Genomic DNA, 19,691 nt, shown 5'->3' on the forward strand with positions numbered 1-19,691 from the left:
TACTTGGGGCTACCAACACTCAGTAATTGCATTGTCACATTGACAATAAGCTGTTTATTGGTTTTAATCAGGGCAAGGAGGTGGTCCATTGATGGGTTATGAAATTCATAAGGAAAATTATAGATGGGTGATAATAAGACATATCCAATTTTCATCAACTTATTAATTTTGGTTCGGTCGGAATTCTGAGAATAAACAACACAAAAATGCTTAGAATATAGTAGGAAAAGATGGTTAAATTTTCTCCTCCTTATACAGGTCCTGTTTACTATAGCATTGTTAGTACAGTCTAATCTACTGCACAAAACCCGGCTCCGTCATATAACCACCTTCACAGTTACAATACAAGCATACCAATAATTACAATTGATCGTAAGTATGTTGTCACATGCTCAAAATACTTCATTTCACGAATTCTCCTAATCACTCTTCATTCTATCCCTTACAAACAAAAGTTTATGGAACGTTTTGAGGTCTGTGGAGTTGATCGCCGCAATCGAAACTGACGACGTACAAACCTTTTGATCACTCACTAAGATATGACAAAGAACCGTTCGAACAGAAAGAGTGTTTATCACATTTTAGAATCAAAACCCACCAAACATAATACTTTTGAAGTCAATCACAATATGAATTCACATATTGTGCATCAATCAATCTGATGATGAGATCAGATAGTTGGCAAGCTCGTAGTAAGGATAATATTTTTGATTAAATAGTTTGTCAACAGTTTGACGATTATCAGTTTCTTAATATCTATGTTGATTTAGAAATGCATTAAAAAGCAACATTCCTTAAAACTTATTGTGATATTCAACATTCAATATCACAAGAAGAAGGATGATTCTTAATTTCCTTTTTTATTTTATTCATTGTGCACCAAATTGATTATTGTTTTAAATGGTCATTTACAATAGGACTTCACTATAATCAAATTACGAACTTCAAGACAAATCTTACTCAATATCAATAAACTTTATCATGTACCAATTCAAAACAAATTAGTATAAAATCCCATTAAAATCAAATAAATGAGTTGAATAATACCGTAATTAATTTCAACATCTAACTAGATAAGATTTAACAATTAGTTGATTTTCTAAATTATCAAATACAGCATGATCAAGTCGACGTTTTGCAAGTACTAAGTATGCTAGTCACAGCATGAATTTTCATATTGTCAAACGGCGATTTAAAAAAAAATGACAAGTTTAAATGTTCACGGTCACACGATGAAGGTTTTAATGTCGTTCAGTCACTCACCTCGTGTTTTCCTTGCCTCTCATGCTGTCAGGATCAGTTGTTTCAATTTTAACAGATACTGTGACGGCGTCTTGAAGGTTTCGAGTGTCTCCGTTGAAGTTGGTCACGTCTACCCGAGAAAGGTCATAGAAAAACCAAATGAACAGGTTGGAAACATATTTTAAAGTTCATGTTCAGATAAGGGATATATTGTAGGTCAATGAATGAAAGGAGTTTCCAATGCCATCTGGTAATATATATTTTTAACTTTCCAGTCGTTCTTCAATAAAGGGAATTTATGCGACAATGGTGTTTTCTTACTGGAATATAAAAAGTGGAAATGGGTAATTCATGAATCTGACCGTGATTTTATTTGCATCTTAAAGGTTATACCCCGAAAGTAAGGGCCACCCCCCCCCCCCAAAAAAAAGTGTAAATTTCTGAGAATGACGACTCTTTACTCCTAAAATGTTGGTAATATTTGATGGCATTAGTCATCATGCTTAATTCTTTGACGAAATAGATAGATTTTGAGTTCCAGTAAATATGATAAAAATTACAAAATAACAGGTGTTTATGATGATAGACAGTGTCCAAATTAGAATATCAAGAATTTAAATATAAATGGTAATGATGAACATGGAATGTAGCCAGGCTACGTCAATGACACTTGTACATTTCATCTTTAATTAGGTGATATGAGCCTAAAATTGGCGCGAAAATATTGATCTTAAAATTTGTGCTTTATCATCGGACGTGTTAATGAGGTGTTCTAAATGAAGCAAGGAGATAAAGATCGTCTGGTTTGGGATAAGCTTTAAGTGATGAGCTAAGAAGATTTGAAGTCTTAGAAGGTGGTGACAAAACTTAAAAGATTAAAGCTGGTGCTAACAGGTGTTCTGGCTGACATAAAACTTCCACTGCGTTTCTTATCAATGTTTCTAATTTACTAATCAACATTTAACTTGCTTAACAATCAACTAAACAATGTGCAACCGAATCGGGGGGGTTAGAAGAAATTTATGAAAAAGAAAGTGAATTTGGCAGAAATCATTACGATTAAAAGTATTCATCAGCTAAGTACACAAAACAACAGGTGTACAATATGAATATGTTTGTTTTAAAAGTAGAATCTTAACACACATGGTCAGGGTTGATAAAATATGTCGTCACAAAAATGAGAATTATGAAACACGTTTACTTACCAACAGAATTCGTTAGATCCGATATTTCTGGCGGTGGAGACAATTCTTTGTATTCAGCTTTGTTTTTCGATTTCCTGAAAGACAATGGAACATCAGACCAGCTTGAACATATTATACGTTGGATGAATTAATTGAGATGTAGCTATTGTATCAGCATCTTTTCAGGAGAAATTCGGGAGACTAGACTCGCACGCTGAGGTGGCGATTCCAAACTCCAGGCCAGCTAATCAGGGAATGAACTCGGAAGTTGAATTGTCAGCAATTAAAAGGAAAAGAACTATCTGTTTGACTCTTTGATACAATTGACAGATTTCGATTGTTTCGAATTGGCGCTGTGTTTACAAACATAACAATGGCCTGTTTGGATATGGGTCGTTCAGATTGAAAAGCTATCACGACAATGGGTAATAGATGTTACGAAAGAGAGGTTTTATTATTTTTGGATATCAAAGCGAGATAAATCCGAAAGGTAGACAGTCAATCTGGCATCTGGGAGTCAAAGAGGATTTAAAAAAATGATCTATTTATCTCCCACACTCTCAAGAAATAGGTTTCATTCAACTCCTTTATACCAAAGATGGCATAAGTACTTGCATTATTTTCAGTTTCCGCACGCCACACACATCTAAAACCATGAAAACTGAGAAACTCTTGTTCTGTAGTGGCGAGCGTGGGTACATACTCAAAGATAAATCAGATTAAATTCACAATAAATAGAGATTAATACTTACTTCTTCTCTTTTTTATCCTTTTTCTTCTTCTCTTTCTTCTCTTTCTTTTCTTTATCTGCTTTCTCCTTTTTATCCTTCTTCTCCTGTTTCGCTTTCTCCTTTTTCTCTTTTTTCTCTTTCTCTTTTTCTTTCTTCTTCTGTTTCTTCGACTGATCGGCTTTTGCTGAACTGCTGGCGCCTTCGACTACGTCGTTTTCTGAAAAGAAAATCAATTGAATATTTCTTTTTCAGTCAAACGTTTAGACTAAATGAGATAGTCGGACTATCACGTGATAGAGGTTTTAACGTTGTTATTGGTTACAAAGTGATATTTCTTAATTTGCATTTTTTACATGAATAATTATTTTAATGCGATTTCTAACTAATACTTCGGTTTCAGGACAAGATTTCAAAGAAGTTCAACTAATAATAACCTGTGTATTATTTTTTCATTTCATATTCAATTCAAATATTAAACATTTATTTTCTTCCATTTCATCACATTTTTTTTCTTGCAAACATAAGTTCATACATAAATCAGTTTGTTATAAAAAAATATATATATAAATATGTACATGTTAATAGCTGAGGCTTGTGGCGGAATACGCCTATAGACAAAAAATACAGTACAATAAACAATACAAAGGAAAGGGCAGAGAAAAGAAGAAAAGGACAGGGAACAAGAGAGGGAGACGTGAGCAGGCAGGCGGGAATGAGTTACTAAATAAAATAGAATGCTCAACAAAATATCAGTAGGGGCCTAGGGGCAAAATATAAATGCCGCAACAATAATTGCCCATGGTTCATGTTATGATGTTTAAAGTCAAAAGGAGACGTAAGATGGAAAATATGTATATATAAAACGACAGAAGCAATTTGTTTTGCCGATTGTCGATAATGATTTAGGGTTAGGGTTAACCCTAATGTAATCCGGAATTTTGTTCCATATTTGGGGGCCAGTATAACGAATGTTGTGTTGGAAGATTATTTTTCAATGTTTGGGAATGAATATTTGATTATTTGAGCGGGTATCAAAATTATTCCGAAACAGAACTACTTATGCAGGCCTAAATCATACATTATTATCGTAATGCAAACTACACAATCGACTAAAAACACAGCAAAACTGAGATTATACAAATAAGAATAACCGAAAAGTATTTTTGAAGAAGTCTTTTAGTAGGCCTTTGTGAAATGGGACGCATTTTTTAACACAATCATGATGTTCTAAATCTAGAAACATGGAGCATATACATATACATATACGTATTGTAAAACAATGAACATGCACCTATTTATTTATTTATTTATTTATTTATTTATTTATTTATTGATATGTTCATATTCCACAATCATCAAAGTACATTTCATCATGTTTACAATGAAAAAATGCATAACATATGCAGGATTGAAACGTAGCAATGAAATGAAAAAAAAGTGGAGGGGCCTACTAAAAAGCAGAGCTTGTAAAATGTAGACCCCCTATCAAAACACAAATAGAGTAAAATAATCAGCAAATTCTATAAAATTATATAGATATAAACACTGTAACACAAATGTATTTACACTATATACAAAATTAAATATTGACTTCAAAAAATAATCAATACTACCGTGGATAAGTATGAAGTTCACAAATATTTGATTGAATCAGTAAGAATTCAGTAGAAATTTTTTGATGAGTAATTTAAATCGTATAAGATTAGCTGTCTCTTTCATTTCTCTGTCCAGAGAATTCCAGAGTTTTGGTCCTGTGAAAAATACAGTTTTGCTAGAAAATACTGTTTTACTTTTAGGTAAGTGATAGTCATTTGAGTGTCTCGTATTATATAAATGTAAACTATTGTTTCTCATAAATTTCTTTTGTAGGACATTAGGTACACTATTTCTATCTAGCTGATACATAAATTGGAATAGTTGCAAGCGGTACAGGTCATTGATTTTAAGGATACGTATAACAAATTCGAGAATACAGTATTGCTAGAGCATTATATTCCAATTAACTATTTAAAGGCCTATGGCTAAATTTAAAAAGGACATAGAGGTTTTAAACATTTTCTTTTTGAAATTTCAAGCTTATTATTCTAAACATCCAAATAGAGCCCCTGTTGCCTTGGCCATCTTTGATTGGTGGAAGAAAAGAATGGAGAGTCAGTGAAAAAAGATAAATTAAATCTGTTCCTCACAGAGTAGAAATTAATAAGAAATTAATTAGAAAATAAACGAATTGAATTGAATTGAATTGAATTGAAATGATGATGTTCTTGCTCAAGATATTCCTTGTGTTACTATCTGATAAATGACTTACTCAAACTATCATCGTCTTGTTCGTTATTGCGCTAGTGTCGATATTCAAACATATTTATTACACTTCGGTATAAAACTAAACTCAAGTGGTTTTCATCGTTATATCTTATAACATGTATAAAGAAGGGTCCACATATAGGCCTACTTGATAAACTATAAACATGATAAACAGTGTGTTAATGAATTCTTGTCGAATCCATGAGCATAATAGTCATGTATCAATAGTACCGTAACTCATCTGAATACCAAAGAGGATCAACAGTATTTTATAATCTTGTGTATTTGCATTATGCCTTATAAGAAAATGTTGCGTTTGATTTTTAAGTTTTCAATCACCAAGTTAATTCCAAATCGGATATAAGAAATTGTCAAGTCATTTCATATTCAGTTGGGCATTTTATGTTATACAGTTATACAGCTTACTCCAATTGGATAGAAAAAAAATGAATATAGTCGAATGATAGCTCAGAGCGTCGTCTCGAAATCATCTGAAACGGGTTCGATACCACTTTGATGGTCTAGTGCCCTTTGATAAGACATTTATAATTGATAACTAGGTCCCTCGGATAGGATCATGAACAGACGCGTCGGTCCCATAGTTGCCTACTAACCACTGTTCTTTCTTTTTAACAATCAGACATTGCTTTCTGATTACAACTGAAATATGTCATGCACATTATGCCTACGACATGTTTATAAAAATTAATGACATTCCCATTTCATATATGGTTTGGTGTGGGCTTACAGCTAAAATATCTCTAGTAGCTTTCATAATACACAAATTCACAGGCATGCGGCACAATAATAAAAGTATACAAAGTGAAAGTGAAACAGCTAGAACATTGAATACATGAAAAGTTAATCAGATTTTAATTCATATTTTTTCATACAGGTAAATAGAATAGGCCCTATAAATTGAATAAATAGTAGCCAAAAGCAGGGGCCGCGGAACGGTTTTGAAAGGGGGGCTGAACCGAAAGTGGGGGGTGACCATGCAAAAAAATCACAATCCGATGGTCATTTGTATATTTTTGTACACGATTTTTCTGCCCGGTTTGCTCCCATTGTGGGGCGTTGGGCAGTATACCCAATGAAGTAAAGGAAGAAAAAAGAGGGGGCTGAAGCATCCCCCCGCCCCTGGTTCCGCGGCCCCTGGACATGCTGGAGAGGTTGAATGGTAGCCCTTTTTCATACAAAAAGGTCAAAGACCATCAGTTGAGGTCTTGGGGAATCAACATTAATCTGAATTTGACAGAGGGCATTTATTCAGGAAATAATGAGAAACGGCACAGTCAGTAGGCTACATGAAGCTCCGTGGGAGAAAGACAAGACGAGATAATACGCATCATAATGTTGAATAGATTGGATGAATCCATGAAGTATATACTTACACCGAACACTGATAGCTGGTATTCCTTTGGAGATGTATCAACGAGTAAGAAAATCACGATACAAAATGAGGCTAAAATAATGAATTCAGTATCCCATCCAGCATTGTAAAAGAGCGATATTTGCACCAATATTTTACCTGCACGAAGTGTAATGTATATTCCTATATCACTTACACCCTGACTGTCAGTATTCACAACTCGACTTTCCGATTTAAATAAAGCCAGATCCCCGCGTCGCGCGCTGACTGCGAGCGAACAAGGAAGAGCATTGAAGAAAGTACTGGTATGTAATGCAATACGTGTAGAAACAGTGTGAAGAGTAAGCGGAAGATATAAATAAGAGAACGGTTGAACGCCTGCGATGTTACCAGTACAAAGGTCATTTTATATATTGCTTCAGTAGATTCGAGAGTTTACCTATTTCGAGTTTGTTTAGAAAGAGCACGTGTGGATGGTGAAATAGATTGTGTTTGCATTGTTAGAATGTTTTTGTTAAACGCGAAAGCATGTCAGGATTAAAGCGATAATCCAGAAACTTGAAAGTGCCGAGAATCTACCGATTTGTGTCTGTCAAGACAAATGTAGCTTCATGGGCTTTCTATACTTAATAAATTATACAAGTTGCTTACTTATAGGTCCATGCTTGAATAAACGAGTTCAAAATATACGATCTATAATTATGCCTATACCTTTATTATAGTAACCTACTGCTCTCGTGGCGCCACTAAAAAGCGCCGAGTGCATCCAGTGAGCCCAGATCAAAGCCGAGGAGATCACACAGATCTCGAAATGTGGTCATCAATGACAAGACCAAACTGTATTCCACAACTTGTGTTTATTCAACCTATTCCAATACTGTATTTAGCTTGAATGTGGAGGTATAAAGTTCTTTAAGTTGATGATTAGATATTTTGCAATATCCATTCTGATATTTGCTCATTCCTCTCTACGGAGTAACAAAATAATGTATTGAATTATGAGAACTACGTGTGTGACTCATCACTTGTTTGTTAAATAGGTACCATAATATTATACTAAAACCTCGTGTTTAGGATTTATTTTGAAGTCAAGAAAACAAATATCGTTTGCAATGACGTCCAACAATGTAGCAACTAGGGTATGTCGAATATTTGGTATGCAGTTACATAACAGAGGGTCATTAGGTGCCCTAATAGTATTCCATTACACGTTTAGAAAACAAAAGAAGTCGCTATAATTAAATATTGACTGTTTTGCTTCCGTTCACTCACCTGACGTCATTTCAATAAATCTGTGAAAATACAGAGCTGGATATCAAACAAGTAATGAAACAATTGAAACATCGTGTCATAGCTTCTCTTTAATTGATGAGTATACTGTAGATTAGGATTTATTTAGCATTTATCACAAGTAATTATAAGCCACTAACACGTGTTGTCAGATGGGATTAACATCTATTCCTGTGTCTTGGTGGGGATAGTTTCTCATGTGTTGTTGGTTGGGAGCAACGAAAGGGTAATTATACCAAATAATTCTAAAACTAAAAAGCCGATGATTAATGAGACACATTCCTAACGTATCTTTTTCATATCCTATAATGTTTCTATCTTTTATATGAGGGGAATTGTTGATATCCGCATTTCAACTTGAAATGCATCGAATCAAAAAGTGATATATGTATTCGGATTCAGTCTGTATACATAAATGTATTTACAATGATCGAATGCACTGCGTGCATGCGATGTTAATCAGTTTGCACATAAAGTAAAGAAAATGTTCTGTAAAAGAATATAATAACAAAAAGGGAATATCCACCAATCGTCTTGATTTAATTGGTTGAGTAAAAGTCATAAAGTACCATAATAATAATACACTTCATTTATATAGCGCCTTTTCATCAGATACAAAAGCGCAAAATTATGAAGGTTGAGTATATAAAACAACAAAATAGCAGAAAGGATGAGAGCTCCAAAACATGCACAGCTGCAGCTATAAACATGCGCCGAAAATAATGGAAAATATTATTAAATTTGAATTGAAACACAACAGATTCGCGGCATTCAATGAAGATTAAAATGAATCGAAATAATGATAAAAGAGTACCGATGACATATAGTGAGAACATGATACCATTACTTTCTTTTTTCATTTCATGAAATACCAAACACATAATTTCATTGAAGATAATTTGCTTTTTTATCACGTATATAATATACCAGTGTTATTGGATTTAAGAAGAAGCGTATATCTTAGATATCCAGAGATTAACCCCCACGACTCTTTCATGACTTCTATACAGACAATTATAAAAGCTTTATGTTTTGTTCCACCGGGCGGAAAAAACTCGTAAAATCACTATCTTTTATCAACGTATTTCACGGATACATCTAACATTTTCTTGACCTTCCGTTTATCACTGTAGAGAAAAGGGTATATAGTCTATCGTGATCTTGAATCAGGCTAATAAAAGATTTAATTTGACCACTTAAAAAAACCCGCATTACAATAATTATTCTGGTAGACCGACGATTCTAGGAACACGCTATTTACATCAAGAGTTTTTTAGAGATGTCACGCTTAGGGGATTTTTTCTTCTTCTTTTTTATCTCCCTTTCTTTAAAGAAAGAGATGTTTCATGGTAGAACGAATTAAACAGAATTCATTGAAAGAGGTAAATATTCGTTTTTATTGGTGATTATTTGAGAACAACGGTGACCAACTTGTTCCCACTGAAGAAAACATCGGTTAACAGGTTATAACAGTAACCTTAAACATGTTAAAGAGTTTCGTGTGCTCGTCATGCTCTTGGAGCTTGATTTTCGTACTAACATGGTGTTTCAGTGTTATCATTCAACCTAGAAATTTATTTCAGTGACAGTTCTTGTAAAAAAAACAGTTTCCCACACCTGGATTGCTTTCTCATCTCTTACATGTATGTATGTTTAAAGATAGACTATGATGATAGCTATTTTATTTAAATCAGGAAAACCTTCCTTATGTTAGATTAAATACGGAAGTTAACAGCATATTGCCGATTCTAATGTCTAGTAAAATGAATTAATTGGTCTAATCAAAATGATTAGTGCTGTTAATTTCATTTAACTTCATTACAGTGAAAGGGGCCACAATTCATGACGTTGCACAAAGTTAACCTCTCACTCCCCCCCCCCCACACACCCCACCACCACTTTCTCGTTAATTTTGTTTTGGTGTTTTATTTCGACCAAATATTGTCATCGCAATTATCTTAATCATTACAGACCTATATTAATTGGGTATTTCATTTGTACACTGCCTTCATATTATAGTTATAAAGAACAAACAATGACGTGTTATATCGCAATACTTATCACCATCATCCTATATATTTTCGAAAATTTGGAACGGAAAAGATTTCCAACTCGAAAACGTTTAAAAACAAACTACATGATTCAGTAATGATATGGATCTAGATATAGCAGCTTAACAAACACTATCAAAGTAGGAGTGGAAGCGATGTCACAAATAATTGTATAAGGCATCACGTATATAAATGTATACAAAGATCGAACAAAAGGAGGTCATCCCCCTCCCCCCCCCCCCCCCCCTCCTCCCCTTCCGCCATTGTCATGGTTTTACTTTTGAGTAAGAAATGAAATTCCTCACCGATCGATAACTTTAATGTGATTAATTTACCTTATTACGGGGTTTTACACGCACAATTGGCTTTCGAACAAGGAAATACTTCTATTTTGGAACCGTTTCTTGTCCTTTTTAAAATCTTAACTAAGTATCGTAACTATGTGTATATTAACGGGAGATCGCAGGAGCATTATCTGTATTAGTTCCCCGAGCTCCTTATATCGTGTTATAAACCATTGAAAGCTAGAGTCATGATGATTGTCATTTCACCCTCCTGGATATATTTCAGTAACATTGTAGGCTTTGGATCTTATCCGATCTGGCAAACATTATCAGAGGTTTGGGGAAAGTCCCATAGACGTCGTCGGAGTTTGATTGAAGTGAACCGAATGTAGATTAATGTTAGTGATGTATGGGGAGTGTGCGTTTCTAAATGTTGATTTTGTTGTCTAGTGCTGTTATTGTTTGTTAATTGTTTTGTTGAGTATTTGTTTGTGTAAAATTTAGCCTTTATTCCTTTCAGAGACTTTTATTAAGGAAATATATATAATTAAATTTCCATCCCCTCCCAATCATCGTCAACACTACGCACTATACCCAGAATAAATCTCCTCGTGTATTTTCAAGGTTTCCTATACAGTATGATACAATGTACGAGGAAATAATTATTTTTTTTCACGGCCCAATTACTCTACTTACAAAACAACAGCTTAAAAATTCTTTTAAAAAATGACATAAATAAACTCAAGGTGTATACTCTGATTTTTCGAAGAAGTTTAGGCAAAACAAAATTGTTTTACTGAACTTTCCTATAATATAGCAATCATTACATTCCGACACATCCAATCAAATGGAATAACAGTTGTGGATGGGAAGCCTAATACACAAAATAGATATCCACTGTATAAAACTCCACTATAAAAATCCACTATGATATGTGGAAAAGGGGAAAATCACCCCTCAATGGGTCGAGGAATGACAGCGTTTTGTTACATAGGGTGGAAGATGATGTCACTCCTCGGCCCTTTCCAGTTTGATGTGTTGTGTAAAAATGACAATGCTTCTCTATGTCTTTACACAATAGCATAATAACGGACATGGTTAGAAAGGAAGACAAATTTGCAAAACAGAATTAAAACTGCTACCATTTTTTACAGGAATGTTGAAAATACTCATACATTCAAAATATGTCTATTTCAAAGTTTTGTTAATTGCTGAAAAAAAGAGATATTTAAAAACGTAGTAAATGTCCAAGATGTTACCTGTTTCTTACACATTTTGTGAAAGATTACTTATTCTCTAAACAATCTCCCTCTTCATTTGCTTTCGGAGGAGCATTGTGGCCCAGTGTATTAGTCTTCGGACTTTGAAACAGAGGGTCGTGGGTTCGAATCCAAGCCATGGCGTACTTTCCTTCAGCAAAAAAGTGATCCACAATGTGCTGCACTCAACCCAGGTGAGGTAAATGGGTACCGGTAGGAAGAAATTCCTTAACGAGCTGTGTGCGCTATGAACGCCTATTAATATAGCTTAGCCGGGTAATATAGGAGTGCCTTGAGCACCTAACAAGGTGGGTATGTGCGCAATATAAATACCGTATATTATGTACATTATTATTATCATTATTATTTGTCAACTATGATAATTTGTACCTTCTGTTAAGTACAGTAAGTAAAGATCAAATATAGTGCAGTTTGGTAAGTAGCTTTTCCTTCTCCAAATATTATTACTGTCGCTCATTGTAATTCGACATTATTCTCTTTTCTTGTGTGTCACACACGAACATTGGCTTGGTTTGATTATTTGAGTTAGAAATATACAATTAGTTTTAAATATGAAATAACAAAACGACCGGGTAAAAATAACAATGACTTATGAGTAAAGCTCCCGTTTTACATAATTATTTCGTAAGAAAAAAAACACTGAACTACAAAGATTTTTCGATCATTGTGTTTTGTTGTCATGATGGTTTTTTTTAATTATTCGGTTTTCGGTGAAATCCGTAAAACTTTGGTTATCCCGTCACAATTGCACCATTTTGTTGATACCGATTGTAAAAAATAAAAATAAAAAAACGTTCGTCGGTATTTTGATGGTTTTAGAACCGGTTTGAACTTTATATTATTGTCAGCATTGAATAGTATTTATTCTTTAATGAGGGCGGAAATGACAAAATTTACGATTTCTCCCACATTAATATATCCTAGAGCGAACACCCTACTTCTCACGCAACATAAACATAATAGGAGAAGTTATTGCGTTTATCTGCCTTCACAAAAATCAAACTTGACCTAAAATATCGACGAAAGTGTCAAAATTGATCTTTTAATGATATTGCCATACCATTGCGTAGGCTGGATGAATAAATGAATGCTTTGGTGTGTTTAGGAAGTTATCTCTTTCCGTTATTACTTTGTTTACCTTCCGAAAACAAAAATACCGGAATACCGTACGGAACACGATATCAGAACTCTTCGGCTCACCTCCCACCCTTCCTTTCTCTTCACCCCCCCCCCCCACCATCACCACTCTGTGTGATCTATCTGTCTCCAACTCCATCTTTCTATTCACATAATATATATATATATCTTAATCCATTTAGCTGTTCTTCTCTTTTAGTTTCTCGCTCTAATATTCTGCATCTCATGAGAGCATTATTTCTTTTGAATTAAAACAACGCAGATCTCATTCATAAATTATGGCTTGTTCTCAAAGAATCAGAAATCGATAAAAAGTTGTTCAAATCTTTTCTTAATAAATTTATAGTTTCATCGTGAAGGCAGTGTATAAAGACCATATTCATGGCATTAATGGATTTGAAAATGACCTTATACATGTTATACGACCAATTCAACAAATCCGTGAAAATCCCCTTACTGTAAAATTATGTTTACAGAAACTCAAGACGTCATAAATCTTAGGACACCGTCGTGTTCTTGATTAGAAATGACAGGTTTTGACGATCAGGTTTAAGATGATGCTCTATTGGCATGATTGGTCTACACCATGCTTGGTCTATGGCGGCTCTTCCTGTAATATGACTAATTTTCCGAGCTTCAATTAAAAGCAGTCCAACAGAAGTTCAAGGTGATTTATATCTTATGCGTAAGAAGTGTTTATTATTAGAGTAAAGTGTGGATGCAGGATCATCTGCTCTAGTGCATGTTCCAATTTAAGAAGATGTCTTTTACTTGTTATTATTCAATATCAACATTCTGAATAGTAAAAAATGCAGTGTTTGTTTGTTTTTCATTGCAAGACGATATACATACCAACCCACAATTCTAATTCGAGCTATCCGTCACACATTTCATGATTACCAACAAAAGCGTAAGGTGAAAATCACCTATTGAATAAAAGCACAACAATAAACAAGGCCAAATGTACATGTATATAAACCATTGAGCTTTACTTCGATTTTTTAAACGACATTTTATTTCAACAAGGCACAACTGCTGGACACATGAAACTTTCAGGGCTGACCAACAGAAAAGTTCACGCGTATCTACGAGCAATATCCATGATAACCAACGAAGAGCCTGACATATAATGTTGAGTTTATTTTAAATTTTTGATCGAAGAAGACAAATATTCTTACTACTACTGTTACTATTATTTTCAAAGTTGTAATGAAAAAATATGATAATAACATTTATCTCTCGAAAATGTATGTTTAAAAAAAACTTACATACATCATCATAAGAAATTTGACAATTATTGAGCACTGTTTTTTTTTTTTTTTTTTTTGCTTTTTCAATTTTGAGCCCACGCATCTGCACTATGAGATTTAATTAGGCATTACTTTACCAATCAGAATTGATTATTGAAATACAATTAATAAATACTGAACACCCCAAAAGCTACAAATTCTTTTTTGTTGTTGTTGTTGTTCTTTATTAGCAGGTCAAATAATTCAGTAGGAAGGGGGTGCCGATTTTGTCATCGCCGAATTGAAAAATTTGACGCCCGCTTAACATTAATTGATTTTTTTCTATAACAAATGTTTACTTTGCCCATAATAATGTATTTTCAGACAGTTCATGTGCGGATGTTGTCAAATCAATCTTTGTCCAAAAATCTCCTCTGAAGAATTAAGCAAATTAAAAGAACATGTAATTATAAGATTGAACCCCTGTTTTTTTTTAAACATAAATACGTGGGTGATATATAATGCATCAAAATTTTAAATGAATACATCATTTCACTTTTTGCTACAATACGCATACACCACTTTGGGAAAAACAAAGCATATCAATTTTATCAAATCAAATAAGACAGCTTTGTATACCCTGATTGCAAAACAACCAACTTTAATATAGGTTTCCATTTTCATTGGACGCACTCTTGGCAATGGCTTCCTCTTACAAGGGTTAATAAATAAAATGATAAAGATGACGGGTATGGAACAATCAGAAGCAAACTCGTTTATGAATTCGCATAATGAACTAGGACAAATGTTGAGGTCAAGTCTGATTTCTATATAGACGGAAGATGGGGCATATTGACCAGAGTGTAAAGAGAAAAATAGCAAACGAATCACTTTAATTGATCTTGAATTTCAGTATCCCATGAACACTTAGGAGTAGACAGGGGAGGTTGGGGCGTGTGGTTTGAAGAAAGGGGGTAAAGGAAGACGTGGGTGGAGTGTTTACTCACCAATCTGATACCCCCATCCATTGACAGCTCCAGTTGCACTATCATGAATACCGTATAGTTATTTATTTTCATTTTGGAGCTACTCCAGATAACAGATGTACCTATGTAACTTAAGTTTCAATACCACTTTCTAATTTTTTTTTAAATGACAGTTTTTCTGTTATTTTTACAATAAGGGTGAACTTCCCCCTTAATGTGTCCTTGTGATTAAGATGATCTAACATCTGAAATTATGTTAGCGAAGTAAAATTTGTCCCTTAAGTCTTCTGAATTGAAGATAGATCAGTCAGTGACGGATCTATAGGGGGACATCCGCCCCGCCCCCCCCCCCCCATTTGAATGCCATTCTGTCAATATTTTTAATGTAAATATGCCGTTTTTACATGCACAATTTTGCCCCCCTTGAAATTTACAGCATATAGGCCTATATGTAATGGCAATATGTCGTTCGGACACGAGTATGGTGGACGAAATGACCTTCAATTTTTGGTGAACATTTTTTTTGCTTGTCAAATTTTCCTTGGGAAAATGCGCCCCCCCCCCCCCTTGGAAAATCCTGGCACCGCCCCTGGGATCAGTCATATACATACAATAATCTGTGTTTTGACATGCATTGTGCTTTAATTCTTAGTCAACCACTTTTTTCATCCTTCTCGAGTTAAAAAAATACTAAACTAAATCATGAATTGGCAACCAAAATTATACACGCAGTGCTAGACTGCATCTTAAATTTTGACATTGATAATGGTCTGACATGCTTCTAAAAATAAAACTCTTAAATAAATACTAAACTAAATCATGTATTGGCAACTAAAATTATACACGCAGTGCTAGACTGCATCTTAAATTTTGACATTGATAATGGTCTGACATGCTTCTAAAAATAAAACTCTTATATCCTACCTGGGAGTATCAAGAGGAAATATAAACATAGCTCTTTTGAGTTTCCTCTCTCTCTCTCTGACTAACGTCTCTTGAAATGTGACCTAACTTTCACCTGATCTTCCGAAATTAATTCAAGACTGTTGTAGACATGATGTAGCCCACCCCTGTTTCTCCCCTCTCAGCCTCCCAGCCTCCCTCCCTTATACTCTTTCCCTTTACCCTACCTGAGCAAATTCAGGCAAATGTCCTTATCCCAACTTTCAAGTCAATTTCTTTGCTTTAGAATTTTTACTTCTTGGACGTATTAAATAAACATTTTATTGTAAATTGAATAAACTCTTGAATTGAGTTAAATGTATTTGCAAAACTCATTATGAATCGGCGGATTGATCATTATGTCTGTGATTCATTATTAATAACCATGGTATCAAACATAAATAGCCAACACATCAACTCTTTTTTAATAGGGCAGCAAAACTGTCTTCTAACAAATCAAGGTTATTGGTGTCATCATGTTAGTTCCGCGAGGTGGGTCTTTGGATTTAAAGTATCCATGAAGTCGACTTTTTTGCAGTCGCCTTTTTATCCTTATTCTGTTAAATCTTTTCATAAAATCGGAAGTAAGTTTTTTCCCAGAGTAGCCTCTTTGAAAATCAATCCGATTTCTGCAAGTACACAACGATTCCAATTCTTCGCACCTATTCGCCAATCATTGATCTTCCTTGATGCATAATCCCCGCCTACTCATTTCTTTCCCCTTTTATCCGAGGTAAAAAGGGAAGAAAGAGAAGAAAGGGTATGAGAGGGAAATCGCATTATGATGTCATAATATTCTAGACTGTTAATGCCACAAAGGTTGTCAATATGATAGTCTCTTTAAATTGGAATCAATTAAGATTATGTAAATGATAGAAGGATATTCGTTTTACAAAGATGGTCGGTATTTCTTTGATCATCAGATGGCAAATAAATAATATCCTTCGGGTTTTGTGACGTTTTGTTCCACGTATCAATCATTTCTATGGAACTCAAAGATATGAACTTATTGTATACAATCGGGCAAATCGTTTTAATACATAATATTGTTGGAATAAAATAAGTTGCCCTTAACAGCCTCATCGTGGAAGTTCCTCAAATAAAGTCCACTGGACAATCTTCATGACGGATCGCATGATATTGAGATTAATAAATACATGTATATAATTATATGTATACATGTACAATAATTGTCACTTCAGTTTAAAACATAATGTCAATCTACTTTGGTTTTTTTTTTCAAAAGTGAGAATAAATCAGAATATAAGCGCATTGAAACCATATTTTTCAATGACTGAAAGATTATTTCAATTTCTAAAAACATGAGGAATGCGCATCGTGTTAACTTATTTATAAGATGACATACACAAATTAAACAGAACTTATAATATTGACAATAATCTTCGACTATATAAACCTTTCACTTTGTCATCGCCCATCGGGTAAGTTTTATTAAACAATGATGACTAAATCACACCGTAAAAACGTTGGTTAAGCCAGTCACTCTAACAAATACTGTTTAAAAATATTGTTAGAGTGACACGAATCTGTTATTTTTTTACTGTGCATCGGGCTTAATGTATATAATAACTGACAGATTTTGAATAAAGTAAATCAATGCATTCGGATAAATGAGAAAGAAACTGTACCACCTGCAATAGATAATACAGATTGTGGCTTGACATTACATTGGTCTCTTTTCTTTTCAATCCACTCATCTAAAGGAATCAAATCTTACCAATTCAACTATTAAATGCAAAGTATTATCTTTCTCAGTATTTGAAACCTATGTAAGGATACTTATCAATCGAGTGTAGTAGGTCATAAACCTGTAAAATAGGCTTTGAATTTAATGGTGGTTAGTTTCTATAAAAAGAAAGAGTCAAAATGGCAATCAGAAAATATCTGACCCATGAAGTGCCACTTGGCTCACGTGAAGATGACCAACTTTAAAGTTTTTCACAAGACCTATCACTGGTACTTATTTATTTTTCGTGTGCCAAACATGAACCATGAAAGATGATGCCAAATCATGATTATGACATTTTATTTTTAACTCTTTTTCTGAGCTTTTGAATTAGTTTCTTATCGGAAAGGTTTGGTAAATATCATGGCTGTATCGTGGATCCTATTGGGATCCATTCCTATAACAAGCCTACAGTAAGGAACCAGTCCAGTACCAATGGGTCCACTATCATGACTATAAGGTCTTGATAATGATGATTGGAAGAAAACACCCACACTACCCCGTATTCTGATAGCAGTGGTTTGAGTATGGATAGCCAATTGTTACATAAATCACCAACTGTAGAGATAACATACTTCAGCTCATTTGGCTCTCAAATCATTCATAATTTTCAAGGAAGTATATGATAGATTGTCTTCACCATCGATGAATCAGGAAAGAGCACAGTAAACATAAGAAACATACAACTTAATAAAAAAATGATACTTTTGGCTTTCCATACTTAAACCACAATTTTAAACCTGAGATTAAGTTAAACTCGACTTCAAAATATGGGCCATTGGGTCTAACAGAGGCCTATCATATCGAAGTCAAATAAACCTTTTTGACAAAATATAATCGACTAAATGTATTTGGCAAAGATCTTTTCAAAGTTTATCAGAATACATATCCAAGAGCATGATGAAGATTACGAAGATCATCCTTTAAATTAGACATGTTAGATATAAGGTATAAATTTTACATGACTGCAAAATTTAAGAGACTGATCACGTTTTGATATTCATAATTTGGGGGGCTGATTGAAGCACTTGAATATGGTTGTGGTAAATAAAAAGCATTGTTTTAAACAAAACAAAACAATAGCTCAACATAGAATAGAAGAAGACCCATCACCCCACTACCCTCTTACTTTTCAGATCAAAAAGTGATATTTTTGTCATGCAAAATTCGGAAAAGCTTATAGCGGAAAGGTCTGCAGATGATGTGACACGACTCCAGGAAATTATAGTATCCAATTTTGCCAACTTATCGTGACAGATATGACGATTTTATTGAATTAATAGGATGAAAATAATCTCATCAACGAAAGTACACTAACAAGTATGTCTGCTAGGTGATAATTCTTATGAAGAAAGTTATAGAAATCAAAGGTCATCTTTATAATGCATAACTTGGCCGTTGAACATAACGCGAGGAAATGAGCCGAGACAAGACTTGATTTCAGGGGCGGCGAAGACGAACCAAAATAAAATTGTTTCCAAGGAACTTAACTAGTACTGCCAAAAATCCTATATTTTCAAAACATGGTTGGATGCGTTATAAGTCTTAGCTGGTCGATTTAGCTGGTCAATGCTTCGAGACCGGGTTTTGAGAATGGCAGCTATATAATCACTGGTATCGCAGCTTAGGTAAATTAGCACAGATGTGTTAAGGTTCAAATGGAAACATGGTAAATTGAGGTCCAATATATAGTTTTCAAATTAGCCTGTTCGCGCCGTGTCAGCAGGCATAGGAGAGACCAAGGGAGGCCAACAGTTTTAATATGACGTTTAAAATAGCAATCGAAATATACGAAAATAGGCAAAACTTAGGCTGAAATTAATTTTGATATTCATGCCAATTTCAGTGACGCAGATGGGTCGTTGGTCACCATGATCATGTTTGTTTAGAATATTTCTATTTATTAATAACA

General features: G+C 34.1%; 1 protein-coding gene across 3 annotated transcripts in view; it reads right to left on the minus strand.

Moving 5' to 3' along the window:
• Positions 1-19,691, minus strand: part of LOC121409284 (myb-like protein X) — a 49,444-nt gene that overhangs the window by 14,338 nt on the left and 15,415 nt on the right. For all 3 annotated transcript variants that reach the window (XM_041601187.1, XM_041601185.1, XM_041601186.1), the window contains exons 3-5: positions 3,179-3,374; positions 2,448-2,521; positions 1,264-1,372 (exon numbers count right to left, since the gene is read on the minus strand). In XM_041601187.1, coding sequence (XP_041457121.1) covers positions 1,264-1,372; positions 2,448-2,521; positions 3,179-3,374 — 379 coding nt within the window. The remainder of the gene's footprint in view (positions 1-1,263; positions 1,373-2,447; positions 2,522-3,178; positions 3,375-19,691) is intronic.

The sequence above is a fragment of the Lytechinus variegatus genome, chromosome 2, assembly GCF_018143015.1.
Source record: "Lytechinus variegatus isolate NC3 chromosome 2, Lvar_3.0, whole genome shotgun sequence".
NCBI classification, from domain to species: domain Eukaryota; kingdom Metazoa; phylum Echinodermata; class Echinoidea; order Temnopleuroida; family Toxopneustidae; genus Lytechinus; species Lytechinus variegatus.